Source organism: Eretmochelys imbricata, chromosome 9, assembly GCF_965152235.1.
Source record: "Eretmochelys imbricata isolate rEreImb1 chromosome 9, rEreImb1.hap1, whole genome shotgun sequence".
Lineage (NCBI taxonomy): Eukaryota > Metazoa > Chordata > Testudines > Cheloniidae > Eretmochelys > Eretmochelys imbricata.
In genome coordinates, this window is record NC_135580.1 from 80,019,887 (window position 1) to 80,042,886 (window position 23,000).

At 47.0% G+C, this 23,000-nt stretch overlaps 1 protein-coding gene and 1 long non-coding RNA gene across 2 annotated transcripts in view; one reads left to right on the top strand and one right to left on the bottom strand.

Moving 5' to 3' along the window:
* MSN (moesin) overlaps positions 1 to 1,794 on the bottom strand; it is a 74,717-nt gene extending 72,923 nt beyond the window's left edge. The window contains exon 1 of the mRNA XM_077826045.1: positions 1,681 to 1,794. Within this exon, the coding sequence (XP_077682171.1) occupies positions 1,681 to 1,692 (12 nt within the window). The 5' untranslated portion in view covers positions 1,693 to 1,794. The remainder of the gene's footprint in view (positions 1 to 1,680) is intronic.
* On the top strand, positions 770 to 22,796 carry LOC144269946 (uncharacterized). The gene is made up of 3 exons (XR_013347080.1): positions 770 to 898; positions 14,796 to 14,912; positions 22,215 to 22,796. It is a non-coding gene; the product is annotated as an uncharacterized LOC144269946 (long non-coding RNA).
* The last annotated feature ends 204 nt before the right edge of the window (positions 22,797 to 23,000 follow it).

The window sequence follows — 23,000 nt, forward strand, 5'->3', positions numbered from 1 at the left end:
TAACTATAGGAAAATCTTCAGAGTTTGGCCCTTCCATTTTCCAATAATGGAAAATACCAGTTCTGAGATCAAGCAAGAGAAATTAAAAATGGAAAAAACTCATCCTTCTTATTAATCATTAAACTCCTACTACAAAAAGTAAGAGTCAAGTATGGACTTGACAAAACTTTCTCAAGCACTTGGTTCTCCCTAGCCAAGAAATACTTTTGAATCAAGTTGGGACAAGGCTCCCTAGCAACTCAGTCAAACAGAGACTTTAATTAGGAGTTATAAAGACACCAACCCCATGTTCTTTGTAGCTGAAATGTAACCATACTGGGAGTTATGAGAGTACATCCTAAATGCATTTTTAACTCTCCATACTTTGATTTTAAAGGGGTCAGTAAATTTGTACTCAGGAAATATACACTTATAAGACGACCCCTGCAGTATGGAAAGGCTTGTAAACTTGTGTAGGCTGAATAAGGCCCTGTCAATGGTGGACGCAGATAGAAAGAAAAGTCTGATTCAAAAAAGAAAAGACAGTGTAAAAAGAATGAATACTTAGTTTCAGGAGGAGAATTGCACAACTGCGCAATTAGTCAGTCAGCCACCTCCACCAAGGGCAGCCAGAAGCAAGTCTCAGGGCTGATTTCCACCACTCACACCCCCACCACCCATTGACAGTCATCTCACAGTTAGCAGCAGCTCATCCAATGGAAGCTGGGCCAACAGAGCCCAGCTCTTCTGAAGATTCACTCCTCCTTCATTTACATGGCAGAAACTCTCCCCCCTCCCCCCGCTGTTCTGGGAAGTCTGACTAGCATGACAAGAACCCGGAGCGGGGAGAGGGGTATTTACTCCACCTCCAATTAACACTTTTATCCACTCTTGTTCTCACCGAGTTTGGCGGGCAGGGGTGAGTGAGCAAACGAACCCCCCCCCCCCCCCGGCAGGAACCGCACAAGCTCCACCATGGCTTCCCACAGCCCTACCCACGTTTCAGCTCGTGTCCGCGCCTCGGAGGAGCCCCTGCCGCCCAGGACTGGGATCATTCACGGGAGACTCGGAAGCTCGGCCCGGCCGCCTGTTCGGCCAAGCGGCTGGCCGGCGAGTTCGGCCCGTAATCAATCCCGGGCCAGGGCAGCAGGAGCCACGGCTACACGATTTCGGCCACACCTGTTTCCCCCCCCCCCCCGCGCCCCGGTTGCAAACCTTGCATCGGGCCCAGAGACCCCCCCCCCGCCCGCCCGCCCGCCCAGAAGTTCAACTGAAGAGGGCGTGTGGCCTTTTTTTTTTTTAAAAAGAGGACACCCGCCCCCGGCTCCGCACATCAGATACTGGCCAGCGGTGGTGAAATCCCCGCAGCGAGAAGGGAAATGCCGAGTGTAACCCAGCCCGGGGAGGGGGGGGGGCAGGGCTCGGCCAGGGGGGAGGAAAGGGGTGGGGCCTGCCCTGCACCCCCCCCCCCGAGAGGGGACCCCTGTCTCCGCTCCCACTCCCGAGCCCCCAGCCCCGCCCACGCAGCGCCCCCCGCCCTGACCCCGGGCGCCCGCCGGAGCCCCGCTGGCGCGGCGGGGAAGGGCTGCACAGGGAGCGGCCCGCAGGGGCAGAGCGGAGACGGCTGCTTCCGTTCGCCGCCCCCCAGCAGCTGCGAGCCCCCTCCCCAGCCCGGCGAGCCCAGCGCCCGGGGGCACCCACCGTCTTAGGCATCTTCCCGGCGGGTTGGGCTGGGCTGGGCTGGGCTGGGCTGGGCACGGCGCTCTCGGCTCCTCCGCTCCGGCTACTGCTGCGGGCTCCGCGCTTCCTGCTAACGGGACTCGTCTGCCTCTCCCGCGGCGACGCAAACCCCACCCCGGAGCTGCGGCCCCGCCGCCCGCCTTTATTCTGGGCTGGAGCTGCCGAGCCCCCGCCCCTGGCTGCCTCCCCCGGCTGGCGCTGCCTGCGCCCCGCGGCCGGCCCGGACAGGCAGCCCGCGGCCCCCAGCCCCCCACAAGCCGTGTGTGTCTCCCTGGCCCTCCCCGATCCCCTCGGCTGCCGCCTGCACCCCAAATCCCTCCATGAACCGCTGCCTGATCCCCGTCTCCTCGCCCCCCAACCCCGCCCAATGTCCCCTGCCCCATCCCCCTTCTGCCCCCACACGCCTGCGTGCCCCCGCCCCAATCCCCCTTCTGCCCCCACACCCTTGCGTGTCCCCCTGCCCCAAGCCCCGTATTCCCCCAAAACCCTAGCGTGTTCCCCTGCCCCCAATCCACCTTCTGCCCCCACACCCCTATGTCCCCCTGCCCCAATCCCCGTATGCTCCCACACCCTGTCCCCCTGCCCCATCCCCCTTCTGCCCCAAAACCCTCGTGTGTCCCCCTGGCCCCAATCCCCCTTCTGCGCCCACACCCCTGCATGTCTCCCTGTGACCCTGTCTGCCCCAATCCCACTCCTGCCCCCACACCCCTGCGTGTCCCCCAGCTCCAGTCCCCATCTGCCCCCACATCCGTGCATGTCCCTCTGCCCATCCTCCCTGTTACCCCCACACCCATGTGTGTCCCCCTGCCCCAATCCCCCATCTGCCACAAAACCCTGCGTGTCCCCCTGCCCCCAATCTCTTCTCTGTGCCCCACTCCTCCATGTGTCCCCCTGCGCCAATTCCCATCTGCCCCCCACACCCCAGCATGTCCCTCAGCCCCAATCCCTCCTTGACTGCCCCCACATCCTTGCATGTCCCTCCACCCCAGTCCTCCCTGTGTGGGACACACCCCTGTGTGTCCATCTGTCCCAGTCCTTCCTGTGACCCCATGTGTTCCCCACTCCTACATCTCTTCACTGTGTCCCCCTGCCCCCACATCTCCCACACACACTCCAGTGTTCCCCAGTCTCATATTTCATCACATCTCCTGAGTGACCCCTTCTTTGAATCTGCATCCTCTCCTTGTAGATCCCCATCCCCCAGCTCTCCCTAAATGTTTACCCACTTCATCCCAATCCCTTCAAGTGTTTCTATCCTAACACCATATCCCCTTATTGCATCCATCCCCACACACATCCTTCCAACATCCCCTCCCATGACAGAAGGCCTTCAGCCTGTGTTCCTCCTCCCCATAAATCTCCTCAGCATACCCTCACTAAAACCCTTTGATGTCCCATTCCCCCCACAAGTCTCCTGAATCTCTCCTTTCCCTCATTAAAGCCCCACATCTCTGTTTTCCATACACGTTCCTCCATCTCTCCTTCCCTACTTTTCCCAGTCTTGCCTTGCCTACACTAGAGAACTGAATCAATTCTAATTTAACCTTTTTTAAAAAAATATTTATTTATTTAGGAGGCTTTAACAAGTTTACAAATTCTTGCCATTTAAATGTGAGAAACCAAACAAACATTACAACAGTTAGCTTTTGTTTAAAGAGACATTATGTAGGAATATAGTCATCAGATCTTTCTATTTAACAAGGCATTAAAGAGTGAGCATCATTACAACCTATAATATGTTGCTTCTAATGATTTTATTAAATTGAGTGAAGTCTCTATATAAACATATTTAACAGACCAGGCATAAACATTACCAAATATTAATATTCAAAAAAAAAATTGGACAGGTGTGCTGGGTTTTTTTGCAGGTGAATGTACTTTGAGTACTGAATAAAACTTAACCAGATATCTAAGTTTATTTAACAATAAAACATAGAATCAACAGATATCAAATATAAGGAATAAAGATAGAAAAGGTTGCAAGCAAACAAAAACTAAAAATATACTACTAGGACTAAAACTTTATTTCAGCAAGGTACAATCTTTGCCTAAGCAGGTTTCTCACTAAACTCAGTTCCCAGAGACTGTAGCCCTCTTAGCTGAAGGATCCAAAATTCTGTGATTTCAAGAGCTCTGGCTCCATTAGTCCCCCAAGTGATAGATAACTCAAATGTCTTTTGCCCCCCTTTTGTCACCCGAAAGTACTATCTCTGTTCAAGAGCCAGGGAGGCTTCCTGCTGTTCTTCCCATCCTATAGACTTCCCATCCCCTGCTGATTTGTATGTAAATGGGGCTTCCATTGTTTTGATTCCACACTGCTTACTTTATATTGGAGACAGGTAGCTAGCTGCCTTCTCTCCTGTCTGGGAGAAAACCTGTTTCTTTCTGTGTTTGATCACAGACTTTAAAAGCATAATGTCAGTAAGTATCCATAATTCCTCGGCTAGTGTTAACACATACATTTCACAGAGACAATCACCAGTGGGTCAGAGGCTTCCATAGAAGACCTTACTTGATACACTTTGGTAATACAGTAATATTGTATACAATCAGCTGATTTAATTGCTTATCACTGGAGAGTCAGACTTCCTGTCTTTATAGCCAAGTCAGCCTTTGAAATGGATTCTTTGAGAAGTAAGTGCAGACCAAGGGCTTGTCTACACTGGCAATTTACATCGCTGCAACTTTCCCGGTCAGGTGTGTGAAAAAACACCCCCCTGAGCGCAGCAAACTGCAGCGCTGTAAAGCGCCCTGTCGACAGTGCACCAGCACTGAGAGCCGCACTCCCAGCGCTGGGAGCTATGCCCCTTGGGGAGGTGGGTTTTTTAGAGCGCTGCGCCAGGACCATACAAGGCATGTTAAAGCGCTGCCCCGGGCAGCTCTTTAGCGTTGCCAGTGTAGCCTAGCCCCAAGTTTCTGTTTCCTTGTGCAGATGCCACACTGGCTTCCCAAAGTTAATTGACCCTGCTTCAAGAAGCATGAAGATTACTCGGGGGGGCAGGCTCCATCCTCCATTGAGATTAGGTATTTATCTTTCCCCACTTGCTCTCTTGATGGCTTTTTTTTTTTTTTTTTTTTACCTTGCAATTAAATGTTCTCTTCTTTGTCTTTGGTCACATCTTGCCTAATTTACACCAGAGACATTTTCAAGCATATGGAGCCACATTCCTTTGTCTGGAATAGGCATGGTTAGGATACTATTTATCAAATACATTTTAAGAACACATTTGTAGCATATATCTATAACTCTTCGTATGCACTCCCTTACATACACCATGTAATGATTTTCAGGACCAGCCTGTTACCAGTTTGTATATGGTATTTTACATAACACCTTTTGGATACAGATTGTGACAACAGTGTGTTAGGTGTAGTGAGTATGTCAGGCCTGACAAGACTTACTTACACCAATGGGCCTCTGTGTCGCTGCAGGGTAATCCCATGTCCAAGAAGTCTACTTAGTGTGATCTTGAGGGAGCCTGAAATAACTTTTGAGGCCGATAAAACATCACATTGCAGATGTTATCATGTCTGATTACAAATGCTAATATGAAGTCATGAAGCATGAGTTTTCCCCATTGATCAAGCTCCCTTTTAAGTGTAAATCCTACTGACAAATTGTATCATGTCCTGATACAATATTCTACCTGAACAAAATTTGTGAGTTTTTAAACATCCTGCAGGCTAGTTCACAAATGATCAGCACAATTGCATGAAATCCAGGAAGGCTGGAGCAGGCCAAAGCTCTCATTTTGGTCATTGACATTTAAGCCACTAAAGTTTACTGAAGTTTCCCCTGTACCTACAATTCTTTTAAAAACGTTCTTTTCTGTTTAAAAATGCCTTACTGATGTTTTATAGAATAACATTTTTCAAAGTACATTTTAATAATTTAAAAAATGAGAATACAACATCAGAGGATAATGGAATCAAAATTGGGGGGAGTGTATAGGCACATGGAGAGGATGTGAAAGTAGTGTAGGGTAGAGAACATTTAAGCACATGTAATTTGCAGGATTAAGGCAATCCTCAACATTTTTTTAGGTGGTTTTATTATGTTGGCATAGCTGGGAAATTACATCGGTGGGAGGAGCATTTCAGTGTAAAACTGTGTAGTGTACTTGTCTACATTGCCACTTTACAGCACTGCAACTTTCTCAATCAGGGGTGTGAAAACACACCCCCTGAGCGCTGCAAGTTTCAGCGTTGTAAAGTGGCAGTGTAGATGGTGCACCAGTGCTGGGAGCTGCAATCCCAGCGCTGGGAGCTACTCCCCTCATGGAGGTGGGTTTTTTACAACGCTGGGAGACCTCTCCCAGCACTGGTGCCGCAAGTACGCAGCCTAGTGAAGACATACCCTAAGTCTTAAAAGCATCAGATGTAGGGGCCCATCCGGCAACAGTCAAAGTCAACAGACTGTTCATCTACAGAAGGTATTATAGAGTCAGACTTTGATTTACAAAATTCTTTCATAGCCTGCTGCGTGTCTGAGAAAGCTATATCCCATTTTCAGGCACTTAAATATTAGTCCTAGAAGCAATGGGATCTAGGGTTCGGATTCTCAAAGGTCCCTGTGATAGGGTTTACAAGCCCCACACTAAGGACGAGACAGCTGTTTTCTTCATTTGTAGCCCCAATAAATCGATTCCTAGGTTCAGTGGTTCTTCTCCCTTAATTGATTCCTGCCACATACCTGTTGTTTTTTGGTGCTAGAATAAATCAAGGTGGTGTAAATCCATATCCAGCTACAAAATGAGAAGTGGACTAGCCAAAAACTAATAGGCAACGAAGGGTATGTCTACACTACGAAATTAGGTCGAATTTATAGACTTTTTTTTAGAAATCGTTTTTATATAGTCAATTGTGTGTGTCCCCACACAAAATGCTCTAAGTGCATTAAGTGCATTAACTCGGCGGAGTGCTTCCACAGTACCGAGGCTAGTGTCGACTTTGGGAGCGTTGCACTGTGGGTAACTATCCCACAGTTCCCGCAGTCTCCGCCGCCCATTGGAATTCTGCGTTGAGATCCCAGTGCCCAATGGGGCAAAAACATTGTTGCGGGTGGTTCTGGGTACACGTCATCAGGCCCTCCGTCCCTCCCTCTGTGAAAGTAATGGCAGACAATCGTTCTGTGCCTTTTTTCCTGAGTTACCTGTGCAGATGCCATACCACAGCAAGCATGGAGCCCGCTCAGCTCACTGTCACCCTATGTCTCCTGGGTGCTGGCAGACGCGGTACTGCATTGCTACACAGCAGCAGCCCATTGCCTTGTGGCAGCAGATGGTAACCATCGTCATCATGTCCGAGGTGCTGCTGGCTGCCTCGGTAAGGTTGGTCAGGAGCGCCTGGGCAGAAATGGGCACAGGGACTAAAATAGGAGTGATTCGACCAGGTCATTCTCTTTAGTCCTGCCAGCAGTCCTATTGCACCATCTTCTGCCGAGCAGCCAGGAGATGAGGATGGCTAGCAGTCCTACTGCACCATCTGCTGCCAGCCAAAGATGTAGAAGATAGATGGAGTGGATCAAAACATGAAATACACCAGATTTGTTTTGTATTCATTTGCTCCCCACTCCCTCCCTCCGTGAAATTAATGGCTGACAATCATTTCAGTGAGGTCTGTCAGGGGCACCTTGAAAAGTTTAATGGAGATTCAGTTCTGCCTAAAATAGTGGGGGAGGGATAGCTCACTTGGTTGAGCATTGGCCTGCTAAACCCAGGGTTTTGAGCTCAATCCCTGAGGGGCCCATTCTTTGTGACAGTTGTTTTTGTTTCTCCTTGATTTAAAGCCACCCCCTTTGTTGATTTAATTCCCTGTAAGCCAACCCTGTGAGCCTTGGGTGAGTTTGGGGGGCACTGGCCCCAGGTCCAGGGTGAGAAACAATTCCTGGCTGTCGGGAAAACCGGTTTCTCCGCTTGCTTGCTGTGAGCTATCATCTTCCTCGTCCCCAAAACCTGCTTCCGTGTTGCCTCCATCTCCATTGAAGGAGTCAAACAACACGGTTGGTGTAGTGGTGACTGAACTCCCTAAATTGGCATGCAACTCATCATAGAAGTGGCATGTTTTGGGCTCTGACCCAGAGCGGCCGTTTGCCTCTCTGGTTTTCTGGTAGGCTTGCCTCAGCTCCTTAAGTTTCATGCGGCACTGCTTCGGGTCCCTGTTATTGCCTCTGTCCTTCATGCCCTGGGAGATTTTGACAAACTTTTTGGCATTTTGAAAACTGGAACGGAGTTCTGATAGCATGGATTCCTCTCCCCATACAGTGATCAGATCCCGTACCTCCCCATTCGGTCCATGCTGGAGCTCTTTTGCGATTCTGGGACTCCATGGTCACCTCTGCTGATGAGCTCTGCACTCACCTGCAGCTTGCCACGCTGGCCAAACAGGAAATGAGATTCAAAAGTTCGTGGGCCTTTTCCTGTCTACCTGGCCAGTGCATCTGAGTTGAGAGTGCTGTCCAGAGCAGTCACAATGGAGCACTCTGGGATAGCTCCCGGAGGCCAATACCATCTAATTGCGTCCACAGTACCCCAAATTCGACCTGGCAAGGCCGATTTCAGCACTAATCCCCGTGTCGGGGGTGGAGTAAAGAAATTGATTTTAAGAGCCCTTTAAGTCGAAAAAAAGGGCTTCGTTGCGCGGACAGGTGCAGGCTTAAATCAATTTAACGCTGCTAAATTCGACCTCAACTCCTAGTGTAGACCAGGGCTTAGCATAGCCTATTGCTGACTAATCCCTTTTGTTTAATTTGATTCTAGGATTCTTCTGGGAGTACCAGAAAACTAGGGCATATTGGGAATTGACACCACATTAATAATACATTTGTCTAGTGCCTTTGCATTTTTCTAGTGCCTCTATCTAAGGATCTCAAGGTGCTTTTCATACACTAATAATTAAATCTTTACAACTGCTGAAAGGAAAATTTATTTTTTCCCCTGAGCAATAATATGCTGTAAAATTATATGTAGTATAATATAAATAAATTTCCATTTGACAGCCTGTAAAATGTGTTAATGTGTTTTGCAATGCCTTGTTTCTTCACCATGTAGTATTCTGTGAAAAAGGGAAAAAACCAGCATAATTCTCATTCTATAAAAGAAATATATAAACTATAAGATATTTGATTCTCCCCTGCCTTACACCAGTGTAAAGCAGGAGTAACACCACTGAGGTCAATGGAGTTACACCAGCACAGAACTGGCATAATAGGAGAATCAGGCCCATAGCCTTCTTGAGAGCCTGTTGTATTTATTAAGCCTGAAACCTGCAGCCTCACTCAAGCAAAATTCCCAAGGTCTTGGCTAAGAAGATTGCATTCGTTTAACTACAATTTTTCTTTAGACAAGGCCATAGATTCTCTAAGGGCCCATTGAAATTACCTGTACAACACAGTATGCCAGTTTCCTTCTGCCACCTTTGTTGACTTGGAATTTGTTTATATACCTCATAGGCCAGACTGAGAACAAGACTCCCCATTGGTTGGTTCCGACTATATCTGTAGGAACTTACTGAAATAAGTAAAAAGAAAAGGAGTATTTGTGGCACCTTGGAGATTAACAAATTTATCTGAGCATAAGCTTTCGTAAGCTACAGAGGCTTAAGCTCAAATAAATTTGTTAGTCTCTAAGGTGCCACAAGTACTCCTTTTCTTTTTCGGGATACAGACTAACATGACTGCTACTCTGAAAACTGAAATAAGTGACTCAAGATGCTATGTGTATGGAAGTCCTTGCCCATTGCTTTGATTTGGCTAATGATATTGGGCTGTCTATTGCTCCTTTGTGCCAGGTTTGGAGCCAGACTGAACAAAAATTCAAATATGTGGCTCTGTCATGACTTGCACATCAAAATACTAAGCTGTATTTTTAAGTGTGTAGATTAGTTCTCTCACACTAGTATAACTCAATGAGCTCACTGTACTTTTACAACAGTGTAAGTTAGAGAAAAATCCAACCCCTTGACTGCATCCTTCTGTTTCTCAAGTCCCCCCCCCCCCCCCCCGCAAGTTTTGAAGCAATGTACATGGGAGATTTAGCCACTAATCTCCCATTGGCCCGGTGACTTCTGTTAAAGTTCAAGTCCAGGGCATCTCTTTGTGAACTTTCAGGTGTCAGTCACAGTTTGGTTTGTAGGGAACTAGCTTTGTGCTCACGTTGCTGAGATTAGGAACACTGAATGCCAGTTCTGTCACACACCCATGTCAACAGCAGGACAATCAAACATATATAGTTCCAAATTTTAAAGAAACACCATTCAAGGAATATTTTACTATACACACAAATGTATAATTCTTTATTACACCTACAGGCCACAGTGTGCCAGGCACTGTGGATATGTGTATAGTGCATCCTAACCTGGGGCTCTGACCCAGGTCTGAGCCCAAGCCCCACTTCCCTCCACACACAAATCAGTCTGACTTAGGTCAGCAAGTACTCAGAACCCAGGTCCCAGGACTCTAGTAGGAGAGTGGGTCAGAGCCCAAGTCTTGCTGTTTCTTGGGTCCAAACCCTGTCATTTTACAGTGTGGGTGCAGCTCAAGTAGCAGACTTGAGTCAGAAGGTCTGCCAATTGTAGTATGGAGGCATTAGCATGGCTGTGGGATCCAGGTCCAGCAATTTGTAAACCCAGGCTTACAACGAAGTGTGGGCCCTAAAGCAGATTTAGAAACAACAAGACCACAAGCCTGGGTACTATATGTAAGCGGGGGAATGGTCCCGCTATTGTGGGGAACTTTCCTGGCTTATACACTACCCTGGTGAAATGGACTAGCGAAAGGATCTGAGACCTCATTCCCACTTCCTTTACCCAGAGGCCTGCCTGATCTCAAGGGCTCCCCTTCCACTCTCCAGGATGGCAGGATCCTTCTTCCCAGTGTTGCCCCTGCCCTATCGGGGTTACAATCCCCCTCCAAATCTGACATGCAAGGCCTCTTGGCCAGGGGTGTCTTCCTGCGCTGGGCCTGCTGCCCAGGGTCCCCCATCACTCTCCCCAGCTGCTCACCACACCTAGCTCCAGATTGCTCCAGCTCCAGATCTACTCTGCCTCAAGCTCTCTGGGCTGCTTTTCTGCTTCCTCTGGCTCTGGTTTCTGCAGCTCTCTTCCCAGCACAGGTCTGTTCTCTGGGCTGCTTCTGTGACTGTGCTCCCAGCACTGACCTGCTTCCTGGGCTGCTTTTCTGGCCCCTCTGGCTGGCAAGACCCTGCTCCCCAGCTCAGCTTGGGCCCCTGCTCTGTCCTTAGTTCGGCCTCACTCTGCCCGACCTAGGCAATTCCAGCTCACAGGGAGGACAGGACCTTCCCTGGCCTCCTGACCCCCTGAATAGCCTGCCCACCCTGTCAATCAGGCTGACCTGGAGCATTGGCCTCTCCTCCTTGTTCCTGGGGACTGTCAGTCTCAGGGTCCTGATTCCCCATTGACCCTTCCCCTTTCTTTTGGTACTGGAGCTAACCAACCAAAACATCCCCACTGAGTTTTAGTAAGAAGACAACAGTCCCCTTACATATAGACACGTGTTTGCAATGGAGTGTAGAGAAACCCTATATAAACACACAGGAAGATTCCATCTCTGCCCCAGCAATCTTACATTCTAAACAGACAAGACAACATACAAGTAGAATGTTCAAGGTGATTTTAGGTTCACAGCATGTTAGACATTTCCTTCTCATCCCAAACACACACACCCTCCCTCTTCCTCTCAGTGCAAACCTGCTCCATCCACCCTCTGTACCTGATGATGGAGATTCAAACTCAATGGAGCAGATTCATAGCTGTCCTACAGCCCCATTGCACCAGCCACCTCTGCAGTCACCCCCAGCACAGGGGCAGGGCCCCGAAAAGAGAACAGCCATTTTGCTGGGGGATCCTGCAGAGGTGGCTGGCAACTGGCCCACTGAGCCTGAATCTACATTGCTGCGGGTGGGATGAGGTGGAGCTGGATCATTCCTACACCCTGGTGATTATGCACCTTGCAGTGGGCTATAAGGGACACTGAAGCAGGGGTGCAGGTTCTGACACCAGTGCAGAGATGATAGCCAGTTAGATGATGGCTGTGCTAGTGAAAGTGTCTGAAAGTTAGGGGCTTGCTGTGATGGCGGCACAAGCCTACATTCTTCACCTACCCCCTGCAGTCATTTCCCTCCTGCTGCTTGCCCTCTTCCCTGTAGAGCTATAAAACAGGGGAGGTACATGAGCCTGCCTCTGTTCGGGTTCCCAGGGCTGGGGCTCACTTACTTCCACCTTTCCAGCTGCTGAGAGTGAAGAAAATAGATTCCAGAAGGTCTGGTTTGTTTGCTGAGCACTCCTGCACAGCCTTGTGGGACTCAAGCTCAGGCACGGCTATGGATTCCATGAAAGCCACATGCAAAGTACAGAAGAGATATCTGGGCTCTAGGCCTATGGGCTGAGTTTTAAAGGGCGAACTGTCTGCTTGTTAGAGCCCAAATAAAGCACAATCCCTAGAGGAGGCAGTACACATTGAATAACATTGCCTAAGGCCTTCAGAATGCTGTTATTCTCAGTTTGCTCAGGAATCAAATAATATTAAAGTATTTAAAAATTAGATTACATTCGGATGGCATTAAGCATCCTCCTTAATGATGCAGGTATTCACCTGCCCTATGTAGTGATGATTTATTGTTCCTAGTTTAAGCAGCTTAGCAGTATTGTCTTTTAAGTGGAAGAAAGTAGGTAAAGATTTAATTTTAAATTGTGGATTAAATATAAATAGTTTAATACAAGCACTAAAGTGGCTCTCGAGCATTCCGCTTCCTAGAAGAGAACAGTAAGTTAACTCCTCATGTGCACAAGATGGGCAAGTTGCAGAGCCCCCACCAAAGAGGACAGGGGAAAAAGCTAATGATTCCATCAAACATGCCACAGGGCAACAAAGCAAATGTGTAGTGACCCTATCAGAAAACATAGCCATTGCTGCTAGGGAGGAAACTTAGGGAACAAGTTGGAACCACTGGCAGTAACTGACCCAAGGTGAGAATCTGTGCAGCTACCATGTAGCCATGCTCTTCATTGATGATTAACTGAGCTGTTACAAACTATTATTTTCATCTTATGTACAGTAGGTCTGCCTCCTCCCTCCACTCAGACCATAAGGTCTGAACATGCAGGGTAGATAATTTTCATTAACAATCACATTTTACATTTCTACAGCATCTTTCATTCCAAAGTATCCCAGAGTTATTCACAAATGCCCTTTCCACTCTAATGCAGACCTTGCTGCAGCTCTTCATGCCTTCAGCATCAGGCTAGATTATTGGAACCTGCTCCTGTTCAGGCTTCCTTTGAAATGGATCCACTTGTAGAATGCAGCTCTCTCTCTGTTCCTTGGTACTATATGGGAGCAAGAGGATTGATAATGTCCACTTGCCACACCCTGCATTACTTGTTAGTAAGAACAAAACAAAAAAAAGAGCCTTGTATATAATCTGGGGTGGGACTTTAAGAATTTGCAGCCTAAATAAAATATAACATAATTAGTGAGGCCAAACAGTGGCCATTTTGTGGCAGTTTGGGTGCCAGGTGCCAGATACTGCAGTGACTAGTGTGGTATAAGAATCTATATGAAATAGAACAATATATAGAAGTTGACAGGTTTGGAGACTGACATCTCCTACTTATTCACAGCACAGTGCAATCTTTCCCAGTTCTGGTCTATCAATGGGCCTCACACCTCACCAGAAGCCCCCCAGGGAGGGGAATTCAGTTTTGACCCTTGGTCTTTTTTTATATGCCTAATAAGCAATCCCCGTGGTGTCAATTATGCTGGTGGTTTTTGTGATCTGGGCACATGTCCAGTAGGAACTGAAACAAGAAACATACACACCCAAATTTACTTAACACAGGGCATCAAACGGTTAACAAATTCACAACCAACCTGGAGCAGATTGTAACCAATAAAGTAGATGTTAAATGCTCCGTAGCCCATGACCAGTCACCTGAAGCACGCCAAAAATCACAACTGCTGTCCATTCTAGTGATACCTTGTTTTAAACAAACAGAAATCAAAGAAATAACTCATGTACATGAAAGGGAGAATCCAAACTCTCTAATGCTTCTGTGTCACTCTGTTTCTTTCCCAACCTTATTTACTTAAAGAGACACTCTTAGGGCAGGCAAGCATAAAATCTGACCAATATTTTATTTTATAGGGCTAAATGCTGCCTCCTCCTCTATTGCTGGGAAGGGCCTAGATCAGGGGTTCTCAGGACAAATTTTTTCGTGGCCTCAGAATGCAGCCACCAACTCTTGCTGGTGGCCGCTCTCACACTTTCTCCTAAAATACTTAATTAGCTTTAGGAAAACCAAATAAATATGCACATATGCAAGTCCAAATCATTGTAATTTAGTTATTGATAGCTAGTAAGTCTGTTGTGAAAAGTGATATTAACAAACATACAAGTTATCACTTTTCACAGCAGACTTACTTAGCCCTGGCAAGCCTGGGGACAAATTAAGCCCTGGATGGGGGGTCGGGGGAGGCAGTGAGGAGCTGGAGCCTGAAGCCCTGCTGCCAGAACCCGAAGCCCGGCAGCTGGAGCCCAGGGATGGAGACTGAAGCCGTACGGCCGGAGCCTGGGGTCTGCCATCAGGCAGCCAGAGCCCAAGGCTGGAGCCCGAAGGCCCACATCCAGAGCCTGCTGCCCCACCACCCCTGGACTAAAGCCCAAAGCCTGAGCCCCACTGCCCCTGAGAAGGCAGGGAACTCACTGGCTGTCTGCTCCTACAGCATTGTGCCCCAAGTGACTCCAGATGGGGGCAGGGTCCAATCCCTACTGGTAGCCCCAGCAACCAACTCCATGGCAGTGCATCCAGGAGCAACAGGGAGGGGGAAGGTGCACTATTTTGCCGTCCCCCCCATCAGGAGGCTGTGGCCACAAGAAAAGCCCCTATTGGCCTCATGTGGCCATGGTGGTCACATTTGAGAAACACTGGCCTAGATCCAGCAGAGCCAGTAGGATTCTGCTGCAGAAAGTGGAAATACAATTTATACTCCTAGGGGAATTCTGCACCACTGCACATGCACAGAATTCATGTCCCCCCCACAGATGTTTTTTTCTCTGCAGAATATAGATTCTACTAGAGAGGCACTGCAGTTACACCTTTCGCCCACCAAGGGCTGCTGTGGCAAGAGAAGAAAGGGCAGCCAGCCAGAGAGGCTGTATTCCTCGCAGCAGGGCCAGGTGAGGAGGCACCGGATGGACAGGGACATATGGGGCTACTGGGGGGAGAGACACAGACTGGGGTTCAGAAGGGCTAGTGGAGAAAGCAGACTGGGGCATGGGCTCAGGAGCTAAAGGGGTGACAGTATTGAGCCAGTGGCTGAATGGCAGGGGACTGCAGGGCCACATGGGGGTGAAGGGACACATGGGGATGGGGGTAGGTGGTGCAGGGACACACATGGATGAGGGGTGCAAGGACACATGGGGACAGGGGCAGATGTGCCTGACTGAATGGCAGAGGCTAGGGGTCAGCCAGGGTCTGCATGGGAGAGGCTCCCTAACAATCCCTTCCCCCCCCCCCAAAAAAAAACCACCCCTGTTCCATACTTCTCCCACTCACCCTCAACAATCCTCCAGATTCACTCCCAGGCTCCTTCCATCTCCCTCAGTTCCTCTATTATCCCTGGCTCCCCCAAGCCTTTGCACTGCTTCTGAGGGGTATGGGAAATACATTTCTGTATTGTAGTTTAAATTAGTTACTCAAAGTTTTGTATTAATGTGCCTAGTAAGGGATCTATTTGTCAGAAAAAAAATCAGGATTTTTTGTGTGTCTATATTGTTAGAGACCTACTTGCTGACAGGTATTTTGAAATAAATTACCAAAATAACTGAAACTGACATGATTATATTGTGTTATTTTGACAAATAAAATATGCAGAATTTTAAAATGTTGTACTCAGAATTTTTAAATTTTTGGCGCAGAATTCCCCAGGAGTAAATTTAGTGACCCCCTGTGGTGTGCCAGTGAGTTGGGCTCTCTGGGAGCTCCCTGCATTCTAGCATATGGAGTTAGCACAGAGCAGGGACAAGTTTGCTGGGTCTATGACTATGCAGATCCGTCAGCTCTTCTGACCCATGCAGGGGGAGTCCTGAGGCTTAAGTAATGATGATACAGCATTTCCCTGGCTCTGTGTGGAGGACAGCCGCCCCCGCCCCTCCCCCTGAGAACTCTGATGCATAGTCCAGCCAGTAGGACTGCTCTCTGGGTGGACAGGAATATGTCAGGAATGCTTGTATTTAAATTAGGGATTTCTCAAGATTTTAAAGGGCAATTATAAGTTTAGCTGAGATACAGGGAGTCTAATGGGCAGACGAGTTTAAATAGGCTGAGTGTGATAGCGTACAGAATCAGTCTGGAAGATGGAGGGAGTTGGGAGAAGGGGGCCGTGCAATATTAGCTAGGTACACAGCAACAGAAATGATAAAAGGTTCAGAAAGCATGAGCTATGAGGAACGGTTAAAAAAGCTGGGCATGCTTAGTATTGAGAAAAGAAGACTGACGGGGACTTGATAACAGTCTTCAAATATATTAAGGGTTGTGATAAGGAGAAGAGGGAACAATTGTTCTCCATGTCCACTGAAGGCAGGATAAGAAGTAATGGGTTTATTTGCAGCAAGGGAAATTTAGGTTACATATCAGGAAAAAAAATTCTAAGGATAATTGAGCACTGGAATAGGCTTCCAAGGGAAGTTGTGGAACCCCATCATTAGAGGATTTTAACAGGTTAGACAACCATCGGTCAGGGATGGTCTAGGTTTACATGGTCCTGCCTCAGAGCAAGGGGATGCAGTAGATGACCTCTTGAGTTCCCTTCCAACCCTATGTTTCTACAATTCTATTAATATAAACCTGTCTAAAGAAGCCACAGGGCTAAACTGGTTTTGAAAGTGTTTTTCACATCAATATGGTTTAATAGCATAAAATGGAAGTGCTGAAATACCGCAGCAGCAGCCACTCGCTACAAACACAGATGGACAGTAGAGCTAGATCAGAAGTGCTAAGACATGTGAGGCAGAGAGCGGTCATTAACACCACTTCCTCCATCAGCATAACTGTGGATCCAGACTGTGCTCCCCACATTTAATTCATAGCATGCAAAAGCAGGGCATTCAGGCAGAGCTCTAGAATCCGGTTGTAATAAGAAGGCTGGGCTAAATTCACTCCTCAGGTGAATTCACTGGGGCCAATAGAATTATACCAGACTGAATTTGACCCAGTGAACATAGGGAAAGAAGCCTGTTGGATCTGACCAGAGTCTAAGATTTATGAGAGAGTGTCCTGGATCTTTAAGATAAGATAGGAGAGGTCAGTACAGGGTTACTTATACTGAAACTCTGATCTCATCATAGGTACACAACATTCCTGTAAAAAATCTACTCTGCTTCACTCAGCTTTGGAAACAAATAAAGCTCTCAGTGCATGTGCCCCCTTCCTCACTCATGTAACACCAACATGGGTAACACACACACACACACACACACACAGGCCTTATCTTCACTGCTGGAAAAGGTGGGTATATTTTTACCTGTGTTAGTTACCCCAAGGAGCTATTCTGAGGCAAAAAGCACAATGAAGCCAAAGCACCTTACTTTTACTAAAAAGAAAAGGAGTACTTGTGGCATCTTAGAGATTAACAAGTTTTACTGTGAAGTAAACTAGGTGAGGTCAGCCCTAGGTGGCCTTGCTTAGTTTACCTGATGGTAAAACTAAAGTGCCTTGTCTTCACCGTGCTTTTACTCAGGATAGCTCATCCACATTATTTACTCTGAGGTAAAAACTATGCCTTTTCTAGCAGTGAAGACAAGGCCATAAATGCACACATCAGCTTCAGCAGTGCTTCCTGGAGCCCCCCAGAACATTATTCTAAATACAATCACAGGTCAGGTTTCAGAGTAGCAGCCATGTTAGTCTGTATCCACAAAAAGAAAAGGAGTACTTGTGGCACCTTAGAGACTAACAAATTTATTTGAGCATAAGCTTTCGTGAGCTACAGCTCACTTCATCAGATGGATGCTGGTGAAGTAAGCTGTAGCTCACGAAAGCTTATGCTCAAATAAATTTGTTAGTCTCTAAAGTGCCACAAGTACTCCTTTTCTAATCACAGGTCAGTGATAGAAACTTGCAACTGAAATCACTGAAAAGGTTAGTTGAGGGGCTATGCTTTTACTTATGCTGTAGAGCCCCCAAACAGACATACCCTAAATCATTATTTCGCATGAGCTGCCTTCCAGCTGACCATCCAAAAATCTCCCTGATCTGCCCACATTTGTACCGCTTTGGCTTCAATATTGAGAGTCTAATCCTGCAGTTCCTGTTCTTATTGCAAACAAAGTGTTGCCTGCTTAGAAACAAGTAGACAAGGCCTTTACACAGGGGTTATCTATTTCTTAAATCCATGTTCCCTTTTCCAGGACTTGGGGAGACGCTATTCATTTTTCTTGAGATTCCTTTAATTTCTTTTTAGCACTCCATGGAAAAAAAATCACTTATTAACTTGGCATTAGTGCTGAAGTGATACAATGACTTGACAAATATGCGGTTACAAGGACTGCAAAATTGGGTTTTAGAGGAATTTGGAAAAAGATGACTCTCTCAGCATTTTTCTTTGTTTTTTTATGAACTTTTTTTTTTTTTTTTTTTAACACTTTGGCCACATGATGGGGCCAAAATAAAGTAAGATCTGGTCTTTCCAGAATCCAGCAACCAAATACATTGAGATGACCATATATCTCATTATTTCTGCCCTATAAATTGCTCTTGGACCTCATAAACAAACACAAATATTTGACCTTGCACATGCCAGAAGCGTCATATTCCTAGGGTAACTACATATCCTGGTTTTCCAGGATATTGCCTGTTTTGAGCTTCCGTCTTCTGTCCTGGTGGATTTTTCAAACAACAGAAAATGTCCTGGATTTTTGCAGAGCGAACACTGCTGCTCAGAAAGAACCCCAATTGGTCCACTTCCCGATTGGTCCCTCCCATGAATCTGCAGCTGATTGGTCCATTCCCTTGCAGCCACAGCTGCTGGAATCTGCCTGCCTACCCAGACCTCGGCTTTCAGCTCTGGGGAGGGGGGCAGGCAGAGAGGTACTGACTGAAGGCTGTCAGTGTGTCCTGAGCTTGTGTTAGCTACCCTGACGCTAGGGTTGCCAACTTAGTAATATTTAAAAACCAGACACTCCAGCAGGAGTGCCAGAACCTCCTCTGCCTCACCTCTTCCCCCTGAGGCCCCACCCCTGTTCCCACCTATTCCCCCTGAGGCCCTGCCCCATCCACTTCTCTTTCTCCCCTCCCCTCTCCCCCTGTCGCTTGCTGCTTTTCCTCTCCCACCACCCCGTCCGGATCAGGAGAGACTTGCCTGTGGAGCCAGGGTTGAGAGCTGCAGCCACCTGACACAGGTAGGAGGCAGCCCCAGCTGAGTAGGGGCTGGCATGGGTGATGACCTGGCGTCTCCCCGCCACTCCTACCTGCAGTGACCAGACATTGGGTGTCCGATCAGTAGATCTGGCCAGACACTGTTGGGTCCCCTTTTCGACTGGACTTTCCAGTCAAAAACCGGGCACCTGGCCACCCGCCACCGTGACACGAAGCAACACTGCCCCCTATCTCTAGTGAATACCCCTGCCACAAGTACCGCTCTTCCCCTGCAGTGTCCTCTTTTTGGAAACCTGAAATATGGCAACCCTACGATATTCAGATCTGGTACAAGACAGTGAAATGCTATGGACTTACAATAGCTTTGCCTGTAGCAGTGTCTCCTGCCTATACCAGCTTTGACTCTGACCCCTGGTTTTTCCTAAAATTATTTATAATTGATTTTAAAGTGTAGAAACTACTTAGTACATGTTGATTACTTAACAAACCAGTGATGTTGAGATGGCTGCAAAAATGGACACTACCTCAGAGTTAAATTTTCCTCTATAAATAAATTTAAAAGGGGATGAAAAAACAGTTAATTGATCCTGTCTTTCTGCTTTTACCAGTGAGTTAAACTTGCAAATTATGGGCCTGTTCCAAAGGCCATTTTAGTCAATGGAAAGGTTCCCTTTGGCTTTTTTATCAGATTCAGGACCCATGAAAGTATCTGCATAAAACATGCCCTGGGGAGTCTCTGACTCACAAGTTACTTGAAGTTGTGGTTGGGGTGGGAGGGAAGAACGGGCTCAAGAGGAAATAAAGGGTGCGCGTTATGAGATAGGAAGTGTCAGACAGGAAAATGAAAGCTCTCAAGAAGCAGCAATAACAAACCTCATTTCTTAACAAACCCTTTAGCTGCAGTCAACTCCCTGGAGCTGCAATAACCTCCTTTTTCTTAGAGTTACTACTGGTCAATTTGCCTCTTCTTGAGCAGAGCAAAAGTAGTTTGTGGCTTAATCTTCATGTTGAGCACCCACAACTCCCTGTGAACTGAATGGAAATTGCAAGTGCTCCAGATCTCTGAAAAATCACGCCATTAAAGCAGAGTCCTCTAGTGCAGTGGTGGGCAACCTGCAGCCCATCAGGGTAATCCGCTTCCCGCAGCTCCCATTGGAACGGTGAACCACAGTCACTGGGAGCTACAGGCGGCCATGCAAATGTAAACAAATGGTCTGGCAGCCCGCCAGTGGATTACCCTGATGGACCACAGGTTGCCCACCACTGCTCTAGTGGATATGTGATGAGAACCAGGAGACAGGTCTTTTGAGTTCTATGGGCCCTATCATAAACTAGCTGTGTGATCTCTTATCACCTCACTATGCGTCACTTTCCTCATCTATAAAACAAGCATGATAATACTGAGCTATTTCACTGGGGAGGATTAATTAATTAAAGGGGACAATGTCAGGTTAGTTTAGAGCCACATTTAAGTTTTATAAAGAACATGTTAAATTATAAAAATAAAAATAAAAAATAAAAAGAGAGACAGAGAATTGTTTCCATTATTTATGTCAATGCAAATAGTTTATTTTTAAAGGCAAAAATTGCCCCTGCTGTTTTGTAACCCAAGCATTGCAGCACCGGGTTAATGAGCAAGAACCAGAGAATGAAACAAATTAGAAAAGGACAGTGATAGCTGTGTTTTCATTGCCCAAACTGGGTAAAATATAGCAAGTAAAACACACTGCACAAGAGCATGATCCAAATCCCATTGAAGTTAATGGATGTTTGACTTCCACAGGAGTTGGATCAGGTCACAAAGGATGAAAAGGGAATCAGGAGACTTATTCTCCACTTCCTTGCACCTTGTGTCAACATCCAAACCTGTGCAAAGTGAGTGCAAAATGGGAGTAAAATGCTCCCATTCTAAGTGGGATACATTTGGCATGCACTTTACTCAGGTGTAAGTGATGACACAAGCTCCCAGGAAGTGAGGAATAAAATTCCTTATTCGTTTTTCATCCTTTGTGACCTGATCCAAATCCTGACACAAGAGGCAAGGCAGTGGTGAAGCAGATCCACTTTCTCGCTCTAGGCCCTCATTACCAGAGTATCTGAGTGACTCACTAAAAAAATGAGGAGTACTTGTGGCACCTTAGAGACTAACAAATTTATTTGGGCATAAGCTTTCATGGGCTAAACTTCATCGGATGCATGCAGTGGAAAATACAGTAGGGAGATTTATATACACAGAGAACATGAAACAATGTGTGTTCCCATACACACTGTAATGAGAGTGATCAGGTAAGGTGAGCTATTACCAGCAGGAGAGCTGCGGGGAAAAAACCTTTTGTAGTGACAATCAAGGTGGGCCATTTCCAGCAAGAACATGTTGACAAGAACGTGTGAGGAACAGTGGGGGGGGGGGAGGGGGAAATAAACATAGGGAAATAGTTTTACTTTGTGTAATGACACATCCACTCCCAGTCTTTATTCAAGCCTAAGTTAATTGTATACAGTTTGTAAATTAATTCCAATTCAGCAGTCTCTCGTTGGAGTCTGTTTCTGAATCATTGTTACAGCACTTTCTATTAGTTGCAAATTAACTGTAGATCCGTTTGTGCATCCTACTGATCAAATCACGGCAGATGGCACAGTACGTTAAGCTTAAAACCTCACTTAGGAGGCAAATCATGGAATCAGAGAGATATAGAATAAAGTCTGCGGATATCTCATGACAGTCACTGGTGAAAATTTACATAGAATCCTATTCCACCCACCTAAACTTCTCTGGTATTTTAATTGGGAACAGTATTCTCCGTCACTTCCTGTCCTAAACTGTTTTTTGTGGTACATGGTATTCTTGCTGTCATATTCCACCCCAGAGGCAGTTGTGCTTCGGTGGTGACTGCCTCTACAGTTATGTACTTTGTAAGAGCGTAAAATGCCTTCAGGGTTTTGAAAGGTACCATGCCACAGAAAGAATAGATATGTGTTAGCTAACCATTGAATAGAAAGGTAAAAGGTCAGAAGGGATCTTCTGGTTTTCTGTCTCAGTGCACACAGGCTGGGTGCTTTCTCCTCTTGGCTAGTTCCAGGAGAATTTGTTCATTTTTTCACAGGATTGTTATGGCTCCCTGCAATGGATTCTGGCATTGCCCCTGCCAGAGCTCACAAGCAGCTCCAACAGCAGAATGAGGACACAGCCCATAAGTTGTGAGAGAGAGCGAGACAGCAAACTCCTCCTACCCCACGAGCTGCAGCCAAAGCAACAGCTTTAACAGACCATTAAATAAGTCATTGCCATATTGGCACCACTCTAAGCACAAAGCTGCATTTCATTTGCTGAAGTCTGGGGCTGTGTGAAACTCTTAGGACAAAAAGAAAAGGACAAAACAGCCCTTTGACTCCTAGGTGCTACCCAGCATTGAGAGGCAGTTCGCCCTGGTGCTTGCCCCCTTATGGTGCAGAGCACATTGTGCCCTTTGATGGCGAGCTGTAATGACTTGCACCTATGACAGTGTCCCATGACCTTGTTTCATAGCAAGTGACTCTAGCCTGTGCAAAATGCCACTGGCTGCCTTCTCACACATATGGAGAAGCACAAACTCATCTTCAAACCATCCATCAATTCCATGGTCACTTCGGTATTCTAGGCCAAAATCTGTAACTCCTTGATGCCACTCTGGTAATGTAAAAGGGCCACAAAGGGAGTGGAACCACTCTCCAGAATCCTCTTTAATAAAGAGAGGTTTCCTATCCAATACAGAACCAATGTAAAAGCTTTACAGTGCCCTCTCCCCTTGCGACCCTGGCATGGGGAGTGGTTGGGGCGGATTGGAGTGCATGACTGGAGCTCAGTGCAGCTTTTTAGCAGCACAGCATAATTTAGAGCAGCCCCTGAGGTT